Consider the following 16,171-nt stretch of genomic DNA (forward strand, 5'->3'; position numbering starts at 1 on the left):
CAACTAAACCTTGAGCCTAAAATTCTGTACTGGCTTGAAGTTTTCCTCACTAACCGTTCACAGTTCGTTTCAGCTAACGAAGTAACATCTAATCTGAGTCCTATTTATTCAGGTGTACCACAAGGCTCCGTGCTTGGACCCCTCCTATTCCTCATATATATTAACGACTTACCTTCCTGTGTTTCATCTCAAATTCACCTATTTGCTGACGACTGCGTAATTTACACCGAAATAACTCGCGACGAGGATGTTACCAGGCTTCAAGCTGACCTTAACGCCATTTCTGCATGGTGCAATTCATGGTTAATGGAACTAAGTGTTAACGAGTGTAAATTCATGCGTGTATCTCGAACTACCAGTGAACCACCTGTGTACTCCCTTAATAACACTCCATTAGAATTGGTAACAACTTACAGGTACCTTGGCCTTCACATCACCTCTGATCTTACTTGGAATACCCACATCAGCCATATAATAAGTAACGCTAACAGAATGCTAGGTTACTTACGATGCAACTTTTCCAAAGCACCTTGTTCCTTAAAATTAATCCTCTATAAAACTCTAATACGACCTAAACTTGAGTACGCTGCTTCAATCTGGGATCCAGGTCAAGTAAACCTAATACACTCACTGGAAATGGTTCATAATAACTCTACTCGTTTCATTCTTTCTAACTATAATAGAACCGCGAGTATCAGTGCCATGAAATCTAGCCTTAACCTACCGTCCTTGTTATCACATCGAAAATTGTTCCATTTGTGCCTTTTTCATAAATTATTTCATCACCCACTGCTACGCAACAAACTTATTTCTCCACCTCCGTATGTATCCCCCAGACTAGACCACATTCATAAGGTTGACATTTCATTTTGCAGATCCAACGCTTTTTTGCAGTCATTTGTACCACGCACTTCCAATGAGTGGAATCACCTCCCCGCCTCGATAGCCACCATCGCAGATCACCAATTATTCAAGAATGTCATAGCTAGCACTGTATAACATGGAACCTTTTTTTTTTCATATTGTTCAACCTGTACTCACAAACGCCTTAGCTAACATTGTATATCTAGGTGCCATTTGTTAAATAGTTTTGTTTATACATATTTATATACATAATTTTCTGCACTAGTAACTCCTGTTTGTTGAATTTACCCATTTTTGCTAGTAACCACTCCCCTCTATAATGCCGTAATGGCCCTGAGGGTATGATAAATAAATAAATAAATAAATAAATAAATAAATAAATAAATAAATAAATAAATCTGGATGCATCCCATCTTTATGCCGCTTTTTGGCCAGCTTCCTTGTGCTCGAAGAGGCTTCTCGCTTCTTGCTGGAGTTAGCACTTTGGTGGCCATCTTTCTCCTTTGCTCACTGAGATGCAGTGCCAGGAATATTCATGTGTAGCTGCTGTACAATTGCAGTGGACGCAAGCAGGTTCCCAGTGTTGAAGCGTAGGACAGCTTCTGCAACAGCAGCTTGCACGGCAAAGAGATGCATGCTGTTCCTTTGAGACACTCCAAATCACTGATTGAAGCCTCTCAATCGAATTCTGTGTCTTGCCTCGCTGGCATCTCTAGAGCAGGGTGTTTTTCAGATAGCCGCGTATATACAGGCAGCATTGCTTCTGCCACATGTTCTGGCAAGTTGTAGTGGTGCCTGGGCTCTCCTATTTGCTCTCGGAGCATTCTGACGACAGAACGTTGTCAGAGCACTGCGAGAGCCTGTACTCCTTGGCAGGGACCTTGAAAGCATCACCGCTTTCTAGCTGCACCCATCACGCAGCACGAGTCCAAGGAACTCTTGTACGACGGATAAATCCACGATTGCAAACTCAGTTCCACTGTCGTTGATGTCCTCTCGCATGTCGACACCCAGCAGCTTGAACTTTCGCTCCATTGCAGACTACGACACCAGACACGTTTCCTGGCGATCGCTGCGCGCTCGCTACTTCAGTCGTGAAGGAAACAGTGCCTACACGATCTCTGCCAACACGCGTGGCGTGGGTGGATGAAGTGTTGACGCTACACATGCCGGTTTGCAGCTAGGAACTCGATCCGGTAGAATGTCCAGGCAGACCAGCAACCGGCAAATCCGGGAGTATGACAGGTATAGCCGCCTTCCGTCGCGCATTCTACCGCCGCTTGACTATGATCTATGAGACTATGATCTCCTCCAGCCATCCGGGCAGCAAAATGAACACCTTATCAGACGTCACGAAGCAAACGGCTGAACAAACGTAGACAACATAGATACTGGTGCGATGAAACCAGAGATAAACAAATGTAGCAAAACGCGAGAGCGGTCCAGCGCGCCAAACAGTGCCAGACCAATAGGAGCGAGGCGCGCAGGGGTGTGCGCACTTTGGCCTATCAGTGGCACGGACGCATCCTTCAGAAATGACGCAATAGCGTCGGTTTCGCTTCATCAACACCATTATGAGCTGGTGCAAAATGTGCACAAAGAAAACAGCTTCAAAACAAGTGCAAGATGGCGGCCACTGGCCACCGCGTTCGCAAATGGCAACGGCACGAAGTTCGAACATCCTTTACCAAATTTTGCTAATTTAGCGTTCACCCTGGTCCATTCAGGAGTGATACTTCATTATTTTTCGACTAAATTTACCTTCTAGATTTCACGGAGGGACTCTTGAATGTATAAACGTAGCGAAAATGCAATTTTCCGAAAATTACCTCTTTCGTGATTTTTTTGCTGTTTCAAGACCCGCGTCTCCCCTTAAAGGGACACTAAAGGTTACTATGAAGCCAAGTTAAAGTGATAAAGCAATGCTCTAGAACGTCTAAGGCGCCAATATAATTGCAAACAGAGCTTTAGTAACAGAAAAATTAAGGTAAATGCATGACACGATTTGAGACCCCCCAGCGACATTCCAGTACTAGCCCGATGACGAAGGCACTTCTCATCATGATTTATATCACTAGTACTCAACTACTCGTATGAAAAAGATTATTTGCTTAGATTATAAGATGGAAAAAAAATGGTACTAGTGTACTTCTATTCGATTCTAAGAAAAAATAACATTTTGACGTTACCCTTGAGTAGTATGGGGGGTCGAAAGGTTTTGTTTTCGCTCGACTCTGCACCGCGTGCGCTTTGGAGTTTCAGTTGTTTCGTTATAGTGTCGTGCTGCGCTGGTTCTGCTGGCTCGCGAAACTTGCATTTGGACCAAGCAGCGAGAACGCCACGTCCATATGATGTCGTGGGATGCGCGAACGGTCTGCGGAACTTGGCCAAGGGCAGTTGCAGCGGCGAATCCAACGTTACTTATCTCTGTGTGCCAACGAATGAACCTCTCCATTTGAAGTGGTTAAGTGCCGCACCTCTGCCACAGTGCGTTGGCAAAGAGCCGAAAATCGCATAATGTGCTCGCTGCACTTTCGTCCAGAGGATTACAAGTTCAACGCCGACTTACCGAAGTCGTATGGAGTGCTTTTCAAAGCAATGCTTTCCTGTAGCGCTGTTCCGTTGGTCTTGCCCACATTCTCCGAAGCGCAAGAACTGCAGGTCGAAGACAGGCCGCAGTGAATGCGGCATTTAGTTTTCATGAAGGAGAAGCTACAAATGTGCGAATATGTACATCCATTACATACAGTTGCAGTCATAGTAGTACGCAACGACGCCGGCAGCGCAAGCCCTCAGCAGCAGGTCACGTTCATCAGTGCTTAAATCGCTGAAGTCGAGCCCAGCATCGCGAGCCAATGTGTTGTTGTCAGGGTCGTCCATTACAATGAGCGTCGAAGTTGGCGTCATAAAATAAAGAACCAGCTTATCGTCGAGTGCTTTCCCTTGCGCTATCCACCATAGTTCCGCTTTCGCGCAGCTGTTGGCTCTGTCTTGGCTCTGTTTCTGGCTGCGCGTTTGCGTTTTGAGCAGAAAAGCCGTAGCGACGTCTGCGGGCGCCGTTTTACTCACCGACGGCGTAACGTCATTGTGAGACCAAGACGTCACCACTCCTCAATCGTAGGGCAGGCAACTTGAACTGCGCTAGAAGTATGCGTACGCTTCAGAACGCTTCTCTTAAAATAATTCTCTTCTTCGCATGAAACAAGAGTTTCGAGGTTTCTGGGATGGTATATATGCAGTCCATATTGACTTAAGGGGGGACAAGGCTAAAAAAGTTTTGCGGCGAAAAAATCTATTTTTTGAAAACGAAATTTTTTATATCTACAGCTAATATTCCTTTAATTCACCAAGTTTCAAATCTCAGGGAAGAGTATTTCGTGCGCAATATCAATTTATAACATCACTGTGAGCTGAATTCCGCGCAAAAACAGCCCTTTTTATCGCGGCGCGTAGCTCTTTTTCAATGCGCGCGATCGCAGCCATCTTGGTCTCGTTGGAAAGAGGAGCCTTCCTTCTTTAATTTCCCACCAAAAGTGACTCCGTCATTACGCCAGTGACGTTGAAATCTGGGGAGGAAGAAAAGCCTGAACGCGCGATTCGATTCGTTGACTAGCGCACGTGACCAAAAGCACGTGCTGTGGTTGGCTGCGCGAGGTTCCCATCGTCTACTCCACTCCGCAAGCGACGCGAAGACGCGTCTCGTAGGTTTGTGTGCACATGCCGAACGATGTCCGAACCACCGGGGAAGTTCGCCACGAGGCACAAGTTTGGCAAAAAGAAGAAGCAATCCGCTTATAACTTTCAAAAGCGCTCCATTCCTTCTGAAAGCATCGAGTAGCTCGCCGCCAACTGCAAATGATGCCGAAGCCGCGGACGATGCCGAAGTTGGCCTAGCCAGCTCACAAATGAGTGAAATTGTTAGTTACAGACAGCGGCTGCGTTCCACGTGACATTGCAATGTTGCAGCGTGTGGATTTGTTGCAGAGGGAGATGAATGCTCAAAAAAACTTCAAGTTCTCGTGTCAACGCCAGCAACAAAGCGGGTGTTGGATTTGCTCACTCGCGCCGACGGCGTTGCAGCCGTGCCAGTTGACGCTGAGGCAGGCTTCGCTTTCCTCAGTAGGACTCAGTGAACGCACTGATGTCGTTTGTCAAGTGCAAGGTGTGCGGCGGCAGCATCGCAGGAGGCAAAAGCGAACGGTAATCTGGCCACGCCATAAAGATCGTTATCACGTGCGCGTGTTGCGGCGATATCGCGTCGGCGTAGAGCTCAACCCGCGTGAACGACAACCTTGCCGCGCGCGCGATGCAAGCCACCGGGAATCGGCGAAAGGCGCTAAACGATGGTTTTGCCGCATTTGGGTGGCCGTGGTCAGAGCGACTACATTCCTGGTGGCTTTTAGCCACTTCCACTGCAAAATAATGCAAAATTATTTCTGTACTTTTGATTAACAGTGAATGTGTTCCTTTTTTCTCGTTTTCTCAAAACACCGACTTTTGACTTGTTGCTGATTTGCCGCGGTGATTTCTCTGCCTTCAAAGCAGATGGAGCCATAATTTTTGTTTTGGCTTGTAGCTGAGTGCGCAAAGTACACAGTGGTAGGGTCAGATTTTGGAATTTATGCTTTAAAAATTTTCAATTCTGCTGTAGATCAGGCAGTAGGGCAGCCACAATTTGAACAGTAAAGATTCAATTGCTATAAAATTACTGATATTTGATGTATCAAAATAGTCTACCTACCATTGTGTTTCTTATGTTTTCTAGTATGCAGCCTATATTCCAACATGAATTTCGTAGCGCATTTTTCCCCTATTGTTTCTGCAAATTATGAACAATGAATTTCATTTATCTTCAGAACTAAATGGCCAATTGGAAAAATAATTACATATTTGAAATCAGTACAAAAGTCTTAACAATTATAGAAAGTTTGATAAATATTGGAAAACATCATGAACTTTAGTTGAAAAACAGTGGGGAGACGCGGGTTTTGAAATGACAAAAAAATCGCAAAAGAGTAGATTTTCGGAAAGGTGCGTTTTCGCTGCCGCTATACATTCAAGAATCCCTCCGCGAAATCTAGAACCTAAATTTAATGGGAGAGTAATAAAAAAACACACTTAAACGGGCCAGGGTGGCCCCGGAATCAGCAAAAAATTGGCAAAAATGTTAGAACTTCGCGCCGTCGTCATTTGCGAACGCGTTGGCCGGCGGGCGCCATTATGAGCTTGTTTCGAAGCTGCTTTCTTTGTGCGTATTCTGCCGCGCTTCAAAATGGCGTAGGTGAGAAGGAACCGACGCTATCGCGTCATTTCTGAAGGATTCGCCCGTGCAGCTGATTGGCCAAAGCACGCACGCCCTCCGCGCGCCTCGCTCGTATTGGTCTGGCGCCGTTTGAGTGCCGATTCCTGAGTGCCCAACAGGCTGGTCGCTCCCGTGCACGCTGCATGTTTGTCTCTGTGGTTTTATCGCGCCGTTGTTCAGCCGCTCACTTCTCGACAACGTTCGATAAAGTGTCTTTTTCGCTGCCCGAATGACTGGAGGAGATCGTCGTCTGAAGACTACTACGCGTCAAGCGTTCGGCAAGCGCGAAGGCGGCTGTGGAATGCACGACAGAAGACGGAGAAGCCTGTCATGCATCCGGAGTTGCCGGCTGCTGGTCTGCCTAAAGATGCTGCCGGATCGAGTTCCGAGCTGCAACCCCGTACACGTCTAGCGTTGGCATCAACACTTTGTCCACCCACGCCTCGCGTGTTGGCGCAGACCGTGTAGATACCGTTTTCTTCACGACCGAAGAAAGAAGCAAGCGCGCAGCGATCGCCGAAAAGGCGAAAACGCGCCAGGCGACGCAGTCTGCAACGGAGCGAAAGTTTGAGCTGCTGGGTGTTGACACGAAAGAGGACGTCAGCGACAGAGGAACGGAACTTGCGATCGTGGATTTATCCCTGGTACAAGATTTTTTCGGACTTATACAGTGTCCCGTGTGCGGCAAGAAAATGCTGATGCTTTCGAAGGACCCCGCCAAAGAGTACGGGCTCTGTGCCAAGCTTGTGCTCGAGTGCTCCACGTGTGGCATGCGGAAGAGGATCGTCGGAGGATGAAAAGGACCGTCGGAGGCTTCACATGTCCAACAAGGATCGCACAAACACAAATGCTTTGACAAACAAGCTTGCAAAGAGGCACAAGCCAGCAACAGACTCTGCCGACAGTCCTGAGCTTTTATAGGTATAGGTGTGACCTGTGCTGAAAGCACAATTGTGAGAGTGTGCAAGAGATATAATTTTTTTTTTTGATTCTGGGGTTTTACGTTCCAAAACCATGATATGATTCTGGATCAATTTTGACCACTTGGGAAGCGCTACAACACAAGCACATAAACTTTTTTGCATATCGGTTCCATTGAAATGTGGTGACCACCACAGGGATTTGATACAAATTTTTTGTTGTAGCCATAAACTTTGTGGAAAGGACATATTTTGTTGTGGCCATAAAATCCGTGCAACTTTATTTGCATAGGGATGCCATTTGTGTGCCTTCTGTTCAACAAGGAACTAAAATAGGAATGTGAAGCTCGTGGTGCTAGCTTTCTGGCACTGCTTTCAATGATTATGCCTGGTGTTGCAACCAATATCTCAGCGTTATTATTGCACAATGGCCACATATATGTGATGAACTTGTTGCTGAAAGACAGGGCTACATGGTGATGCAATTTATATTGCCATATTGTTACACCATTCAAAGTTACAGTGAACTGAAAGTTCAAACTCATTTTCCCCAGCCAAATTTTTTTGGACACCACACACTGTCTTACGGGGGATTTTCATATGTCCTAAGTACCAGCAAAATGTTTGGTATTGATATATTTGTGTCGAATAGATCTAGCAGGTGATGCTATTTATTTATTTCTAAAGTTGCCGGCTAAATTTAAATTGCCACTAAATACAAATGAAAATTAGCAGAAATATTAAAATTATGTTTACATCTGTTTTTTTTTGCATTATAAGTGCACTGAAAACAATAAAAATAGCATCTCCGGCTAGAGCAACTTTCCGGCGTTCTGGCCGTATACTTCGTTTTTGCTTTTGACAAAGTTAAGTTGTTGAAAAGTCCCGTAAGAAATTGATTGAATTTCTGTATTAAAAACTTTGCTTCATTTGTTCTACGAAGATACACAAAATCTAATTGGATATTTGCAATCAGCAGAAAAAACTGAACAATACTGTTAAATATCATCCAGTTCACACTAAAATTAACAAAATTGGTTTTGGAACCCACGTCTCCCCTTAAGGGGAGATATGGCTTTGTATATCAACTTTCTTATTTCTTCATGGATTTTGATGAAAATTGGTACGAATGTTTAGAATGTCTTCCTGATGCTTCCGTATAAGTTTCAGAGCGATATCTTGAGAATAGTTTATTCAATTTTATTGAGCAGAATTTTTCTCCCTCTTACTTTCTAGAGAGCCTGGGGAACTTAAAAAGCATGATAGAAGGCTTGTTAAGTATTGACTGTACAGCTAAATGCGTGCTGAAGGTCGTGACATTCTTGCATATTTTTTTTTGCGCTACACAAATTTTTGGAGTGCCAGATTTTATGTTACCTTCACATCAAGCACACTTGCGGGGTAGACGAATAGCCATATTGTAAACTTACAAAGAGTCAAGATTAGAAAGCAAGAATGTCACGACCTGCACTGCAGCCCATAGAACGTGAAAAAAACAAAAAACGGAGTCAAAATATGTTAAACGGTAATGAAGAAATCAGCTCCAGAAACTGAGCAGAAAGGCAGAAAAACAGTTTTGAGAAAACGGCTCTCAAAGTTTGACCTTCTCTTCAGTTCTCTAAAAGGCGCCAAACTTGTAGTCTTTGGGGGTGTTTTGTGATGCGGGGCTTCTTGTACGTGTGGCCTCTGGTCTGGTGTGCTTCCCCCCCCCCCTTCCCCTTTTTTCTTTTTATAGGGTATTCTTTGCTGCTGCTGCTCTACAAAGGTGGCTAGGTTTCAAACCAAGTGAGGTGTAGAACTCCTGTAGGCATGAATATACCGTTCCAGTGTACATTCAGGCAGCCTGTACCTGCAGGCTGCTTGATTGATAGCAATCTCCAGTACAATCAGTGAGGCTTTTTTCTTTTTGGTAGAATTGACCATGTTACTGAATGAAGGCTCTGAATGTCAGCAGCCTCCCAATTAAGGCATGTTTACTTGACAATGGCTGTAGAACTTAGGATCAGAGAGCCAGTGATAGATATGCAGCTGCTAGGTGCTTTCCACAATTTTACTTTTGTATGATGCCTCGATCACTTCTGCAGCCAGGTGTCTGTGCCAGCCCAAGGGGCCTAGTGAACAGAGCTCATGATGAAGTTCTCTTTATGAAGGGGTGGTATGATAGATATTGTTACAAGCTATCGTGACAATATGATAACAGAGTGAACGCGCAATATGCTTGGTTGCGAGTCCGAGGTGCTGACACGCGAAATGCCTAGTAGTGCTTCAGAAGAACCTAGTAGTGGGCTCGAGCAGTCTACACTCGACGCGCTTATTCGCGCAGTCGGAGGCGCCGATGCGCGAAATGCTTAGGTGAGGGTCCGAGAGGTCCGCGTGCAATGTGCATGATCACCGAGTCGGAGACTCTTTATGCGCGAAATGTTTTGCCACATGTCCAAAGATTGCGCGCGCGATGTGCTTCGTCCCGAATTCCAAAACACCGGGTGCTGAAAGGCTTAGCCGCATGTCCGAGGATTCCGCGCATGAATCTTGGTCGCGAAGTCCGCGTCACCGATGCTCGGAATGCTTAGCTGCGAGTCTAAAACGTCCACAAGTGTAGGGATCAGCCGCGCTACTGCGATGTCCGCGTAGCGCTCGTTTTGACACGTCGAGATTACGGCGAGTGGAGACATCCAGACTTGCGAGGTGCAAAGAGCCGAGCAGACGACGCAAGCGCCGGACCAATGGCGAACCGCGCTGGAGTCACGTGGCGGGCGTGGCCAATCATAGACTCTGGCACGACCTTCAATCATTTGCTTTTTGTGCCCTTCTTTCTGTATGGAGGAGATCGCTGAAGTGGCAAATTTGAAGACGAAGAGAAATGTGCTCGTGCACATGTGCTTGGCACAGTGCTTCTTCCACAGAAAGTTCTGTGCATCAGCACAACTGGTCATTTCGTAGAGTACTGATCTCGGAGGCCACAACCAGAAACTTATTATTTGCATGGATGCACACAGGCTCTTCAAATTATCCGGTACAATGTCGATTTATGGAGCTTATTGTGCACTCCATAAATTGCATTCGTTCACTTGAAGTATATGCAAGCCACGCATAAGTGACATCATGATGTGAGAACATAGCAAAACATGCAGATTTTTAGCAGGGAAGCTCTGCTGCATCTCTCTGAGTCGCGCTAGTATGAGCGAGCGAACACCTTCAAAAACAGCAAGCGGGCGACCGTATAGTATGTGTTGTCACGCTCCCTACTTATCATTCTTTCTACTTTTTATGTGCACACAATACATGTGTTCCATAAAGCAGAGATAGACTAGGACTTTGCACATATGATTGTTCATTTAGAGAATTCATAGTTTCCTCGAGGAAACACCAATGCCAGTATACTGGCACCGTTGGCAGCTGAACGAGGTAGTTATTTAAGAAGCTGTAATATCGACGGAGACTTTGCTTGTTGCCTACTTGAGGTAAGAGGCAAATGGTGCATCTCAGAAGTTAAATAATGAGTCAGTATAACAATATGCAAAATACCCCCGTGTGCGCAGTCACATATTCACTTAAGTTGAAGGCTGCTAGTCGCACTAGTGAGTGCGACTGGCAGCCTTCAAGAATGGCAAGGTATCAATGTTGAAAGTGCATCGTGCTGTCGCTTCTCACTTTTTAAGTTTGCACTGTACGAAATGAAGACTAGCTCATTTCAAATCTGTATGGTCAAAACTCAATTCAAAAGCAGTTTTTTTTTTCATCCAAATGGCTTAATTAGCTTCAAGTCAGTCGATCAGGTTCATCTGCACTAACTCGTCAACTGTGATAAGGCTAACCTCGGCTGAGCATGATCGATATCGGCTCAAGCTGTTGGTGCGGCTAGTGAGGGTGAAGTTCGTGCAGCCAACAACGCAACACCACTTGCTGCCCCCTATCACTTGCCCGTCCGCACAGAACACAACTTCTCACAAATGCAACTTCTTGCACCAAACACTAGCCCGATCGCTGGCTCCTCGATGCCGTCGTCTGGAATTCATTCCCAGAATGCTTTGCACATGCCAACCCTCACATCATAACACAATGCTGCCATAGCTGAGGAGCAGGCAAATGAGGTGGTTTGAAAGAATTAATGAAATTTATTTGAAAAAAATCTGTCCAACTCTCAAACGCTTTCTTCAGGACATGATGGAAGTGTGCAGGGGAACGTAAGCAGCAAATTTTATCGACGTCCATCGACATCGAAAAATTGCTGGAGTTGCCTTTAAAAAAAGAGTGATGCACCAAGCATGGCAAAGAAAATGTACCAGCATGCCACAAGTGTGCCTTTCCTCCTCAGAGGCTCTGAAGAAGATTTTCAGGCACCATGCTACAAATCTGTCTCCGAGCAATGCACAAAACAGCCCCTCGCTGTGAGACACACCACCTGCCCAATTTAGTAGGGCCTGCGAACGCATTACCTGCCATTGGTACAGTGAAACCTCGTTAAACCCTCGCTGGCCAGAGTTCGAAAAAAGTACGTACTAAACAGTAGTACTGTTTAACAGAATAGCATGAGATCACCCACTTACCTGTCGAAAATGGAACTCGGAGAGAGTGCGATGAAAGGGGAAAAAAACATGCAGTATTTATTCACTTCGCGCGACAAAAGTGTTATTTTCGTTTGATGCCGCGGTGGCCCAGCACGACGACGACAGCGGCCTCAAACTTACTGAAGCTGCGTGCCAGCTTTTCAGCCAGCCCCCTCTTCTCGGCAAACGCTCGCATGGCAGATTCCTCGTTGGCGTTACATATTCTCCGTGCACGTGCGCAGTAGTGTTGCAGAAGTCCCGGGGGCGCCTTTTTCATTGCTGGATGCCGGAGTTTAGAATACTTTTCATTTGGAATAGAATAATGTTATCGCGCCCCTGTTCTCGTCGCAACGATCGCATTCATGAGGCTGACGTAACGCGCAGCTTGTGCCATTGTTGGGTTTGAATCGCCCATGCTGTCGCTTTCTGTGTCGTCCTCATCACTGTCGCTAGTCGACACTTCGGCAACAACACAGGCAATGACGACGAAAAGTCGAACCTCGTAGCCAACATGTCTTCGCGGTCGCAGCAGCGCTGCCAAGCAACTTCTTAGCATTCCAAATGCCACACACTGTAGCCAGCAGCAGATCCCTATTGCATGCCAGCGCTGACTTCTTCGTGTCACGTTCGACAGCACAGACGATGTCTAATTTTTCTTCTATGCTGAGCATCCGGCGTCTTTTTTATCCGAGCTTCGAAACGACATGGGTCCTCGCTTGCACAACACCATAATGCTCTCTGGCATGGCCATAGAGAAAGCACGGCGTCGAAATGATGTTGATGTGGCTTCGTGCAAACGCACAGGGCGCTTGGAGGCCATTGTTTCGATCTCTGAGGCTTGTTGTTCTGTTTGGCCGCCCGATGGAGACGGCTCACCGCCGTGTTTGCGCGACAAAAAGTTGAAACGCTACGTTTTGACCGCTGCGTACGCAATAAGCTGGTACGGTTTATGTGGATACAAAACACATTATGTTCGATGGCCGCTGAGTCAGGGATTTCACTTAACTGCTTTTAAAACGAAACTACTGTTTAAGCGGGTACGGTTTAACGAGGTTTTACTGTACAGTCGAACCCGGCTACATCGAACTCACAAAACAATGCCTATCAGTTCGATATAAGCCTGCTAAATAATTGCATGTCATAAAAGCACATACCGTTTATAAAATCACATTATTGAAGAAACTAGCTTAGTTTCGCATAAATTAGTCCTGCATTTTCTACTGCTTGGGCAATTTCGCTGCCTGCGACACACGCACTTATCCACATTGTCAAAAGAGTCGGATCAGCTGAAGCCGCAACCTTCCGCATTCGCGCAGAAGCACCGGACTAGTGCGAGCGCACCAATCACTTCGGAGGATGTGGGCAAAGGGCGGTAGTTGCTTTCCTCAATGTGCCTACTTTCATTTGTGCTCGGTACGATGTCGGCGATGTAGTCTTCGTTTCCGGGCTCTCCCGTGGTCGCGACACCATCATCTGCACTCACAAACTCGTCCACCGTTGAATCGAATGTCCCGGAAATTTTGACAGCTCGCTCCAAACTTCAGCAACACCGGCAACAGCTTCGTCGCATTTATTAAAATTTAGAGTCATCACCGAGCATGCGGAAACCGGAACGTATGAAGAACCCCTCGTACACGGCTGTGCATACGCGTCGGGACCGGGTTTGCGAGTCTGGCCACTTTAGCCCTAATCGTGCCGAGAGTGCTCCTCGGAATCTTGCACGCTGCGGGGACATCCAACTTCTCACTGCGTTCGACGCAATTTATGATTTCGAGCTTCACGACGAAAGGCGAATTCTGCCGCTTCATCACGGCAACACTGCGGGAGAAGGCCCACAAGGTGCAAACACGATAAACCGGAAAAGCAGCCAGACAACTCGCACTTTTGCCATCTCGCACGAAGACAGCACAAGAGCCTCTGATTGGCTGCCTGAGCAAGCGCTGAGGCGGGCCAGGATCATTTTTTGCTGGGGAGTGTCGATAGATAGTGATCTAAAGAAAGGAAGGACGCTTGATTCTGCAACCCGTGAGGGAGCACGGCGAAGCGTTGTCAGGGGAGAGGGAATGGGAAGTGAAAGATGATAGAGAAAGAGGGAGGATGTGGCCTAATAGACTCCACTATGCGCGACAGGGGGAGTGCCGACGGCTCGCCCGAACAGCCCGAGGCAGCGCAGTCACGGTAGGGAGAGTGGTTGGATGGAGCCGCGCCGCCGCATTTTCCCGCTACCGTGAGGGAAAGCCAACTTCTGGGGGCACTTTTCCGCCGCTTGACGTTCGATATATCGGGAGTCACTGCAATATTTGTTCGATGTGGGCGCAATTTTTGCTATATATACGCATTGTAACTGTACCGTGACCAGAAATTGTGCGATATATAGAATAATTCGATGTAAACGGGTTCGATATAGTCGGGTTCGACTGTACCAGTGAAGACTGTGTGGATGGGCTCAGCCACCCGAACAAAGTGGACAAAGACAATGCTCAACTAAGGTAAGCATGGCACGTACCTTGAAGTGGTTCTGGGGCTTCCCAGGGGTGACCGCCAACACCACCGCTTGCTGGCCAACACGCGTCGTGTATTCATCAATGGTTGCCTTCAGTTTCCTGCAGGTATTGCGAAACAACAACACATCCCACAGTTTCACCAGAAATGTGGATCACTGATGGCGATAGCAAAGAAACAACTGACAAAGTAACATCTGTAGTTTTATCGGAATCATGCTCACTCAGGCAAGCATGAACTGATCTCGCTGGATGACCACGAACTCGCTGCTATAACGCGAGTGAACACTTCCCACTGTGTCTCAGAAACTTGAGATTACGTGAGACACAGAAACATGCTTGCTAACAAGTTTTCTTGATTTGCTCTAACCGTATTTCGTTCTCTTTTACTTAGCAAACATTTGTCATGTACCGCTCATTCCTGTAATGCAATCAGACCTTGGAAGCGTGCTAAATAAATAAATGCACATCAAGAGAATAACTTTCACGTCTGCCTCTTTGCACTTGCTGCAGAGAAATCACTGTCAAGATGTAGCAAGCATCTCCCCTGGACCCCTCCCCCAGTGGTGCACGTGCCTGATCCCATCACACTGCATGTTCACTCAAGCAACAGGGATTGTCAGCTCTAGTTTTTCCCCAAGTGATGCGAGCAAGAAGTATGCTTGAAAAATAATTCTGATTTCAGGTGACGTTTTTATAGCTTTGTGCCAAATTTACTAGCCATGCAGGCTGAAAGTACAGGCTTGAAATGACTGAAAACTTTGTGTCACGACATTACTTCGTTATATGTGAAAAAAAAAAAATGTTGTTTTCAATGGAACTAAAATGGAGAAATGAAAAATGTTTGTTACAATGCAAATTTCATTAGATCCAAGGTTCTTTACATCGAGGTCTAACAGTATAATGATACATTATTGACATATGAACTTGTTTATCGTGTATATTGACACGTGTACTTATCTTTATCGGGCAACCACATTTCGCCACCTAACAAATGTAATCACGCAGCACGGGACGCACCTGCATGTATCCGAAGTTTCTGGAAAGTTATCGATGCTTCTATTCGGTTGTCTGTTGTCGCCGAACCTTGTGTTATCTGATTTCATCACATGACGCGAATGGTGTAGAACTTAATGGAAGGCACGCGGGTCCGAACGATTAGTCTGGAACATTCGACGACTGCTGTATAAAAGTCGACGCGCTTGACCCGCTGATCAGACTTTCGCCGATCGCCGACTGTGTTCGTCGCTCTCATAGTGCGTTAAGTGTAGCCTGTTTTGTGGGCACAGGTTCGCCCAATAAAAGCTAGTTTTTGCCTTTCACAGTGTCGTTACTGTGTTCTTTGACGTCACGACCACGTGACAATATCGTACTCGAATCTAATGCGCACTTTTTCACTCTGATAAAACGGGTCCAAAAATTATGTGCGCTTAAGAATCGAGTACGACCCTAAATCTGTGTTACCATATCGCCATCGGCATTTCAAAATGGCTGCCTCGTATGCGCTCCGAGCATCGTAGCTGCTGCAGCTTCCTCCATGTGCTGCAGTACGTGTGCTTAGGCAATGTTTCCATCGGCTTAGGTTAGTACACTGTCCATCTTCCAGTTTTCTGCATTTGCTGAATCAGCATAGAAGTGCCGACTGCAAAGATGTGTCGAGTTGGTCACAATGCCGCAATTAAAAGGAAAGCGATCTCATTTGCAGAGACAGATGGAAACCGGGCTGCATCGTGGGCGTTCGGAGTTCATGAAGCTGGCGTGCGGGACTGGCGCAAATAGGAGAGGCGTTCTACACCGGCAGCTGCTACGTATGGCGCGGCCACACAGCCCCTGTCTTGAAAGCGATCTGCGACGGAGAGAGTCTACGCATCTAGGCACACCACGCTGTGTTCTCGTCGCTTAGTTCGCGTTGAAGCAAGAGGTCGCATAAAGGTCAATTGGCTCACATCTGCTACCACACTTCCTCACTCGAGCGTTCTGATAAAGAGTTTCTGTGGCCGTCGAGTGAGACATGTTTGTGTTTGTTGTATTTCTGTA

At 46.4% G+C, this 16,171-nt stretch overlaps 1 protein-coding gene across 6 annotated transcripts in view; it reads right to left on the minus strand.

Moving 5' to 3' along the window:
• Nucleotides 1-16,171, minus strand: part of LOC135902242 (DNA-binding protein P3A2-like) — a 206,152-nt gene that overhangs the window by 117,669 nt on the left and 72,312 nt on the right. For all 6 annotated transcript variants that reach the window (XM_065432218.1, XM_065432216.1, XM_065432217.1 and 3 more), the window contains one exon: nt 14,140-14,236. In XM_065432218.1, coding sequence (XP_065288290.1) covers nt 14,140-14,236 — 97 coding nt within the window. The remainder of the gene's footprint in view (nt 1-14,139; nt 14,237-16,171) is intronic.

This window comes from Dermacentor albipictus, chromosome 6, assembly GCF_038994185.2.
Source record: "Dermacentor albipictus isolate Rhodes 1998 colony chromosome 6, USDA_Dalb.pri_finalv2, whole genome shotgun sequence".
In the NCBI taxonomy this organism is placed as follows: Eukaryota; Metazoa; Arthropoda; class Arachnida; order Ixodida; family Ixodidae; genus Dermacentor; species Dermacentor albipictus.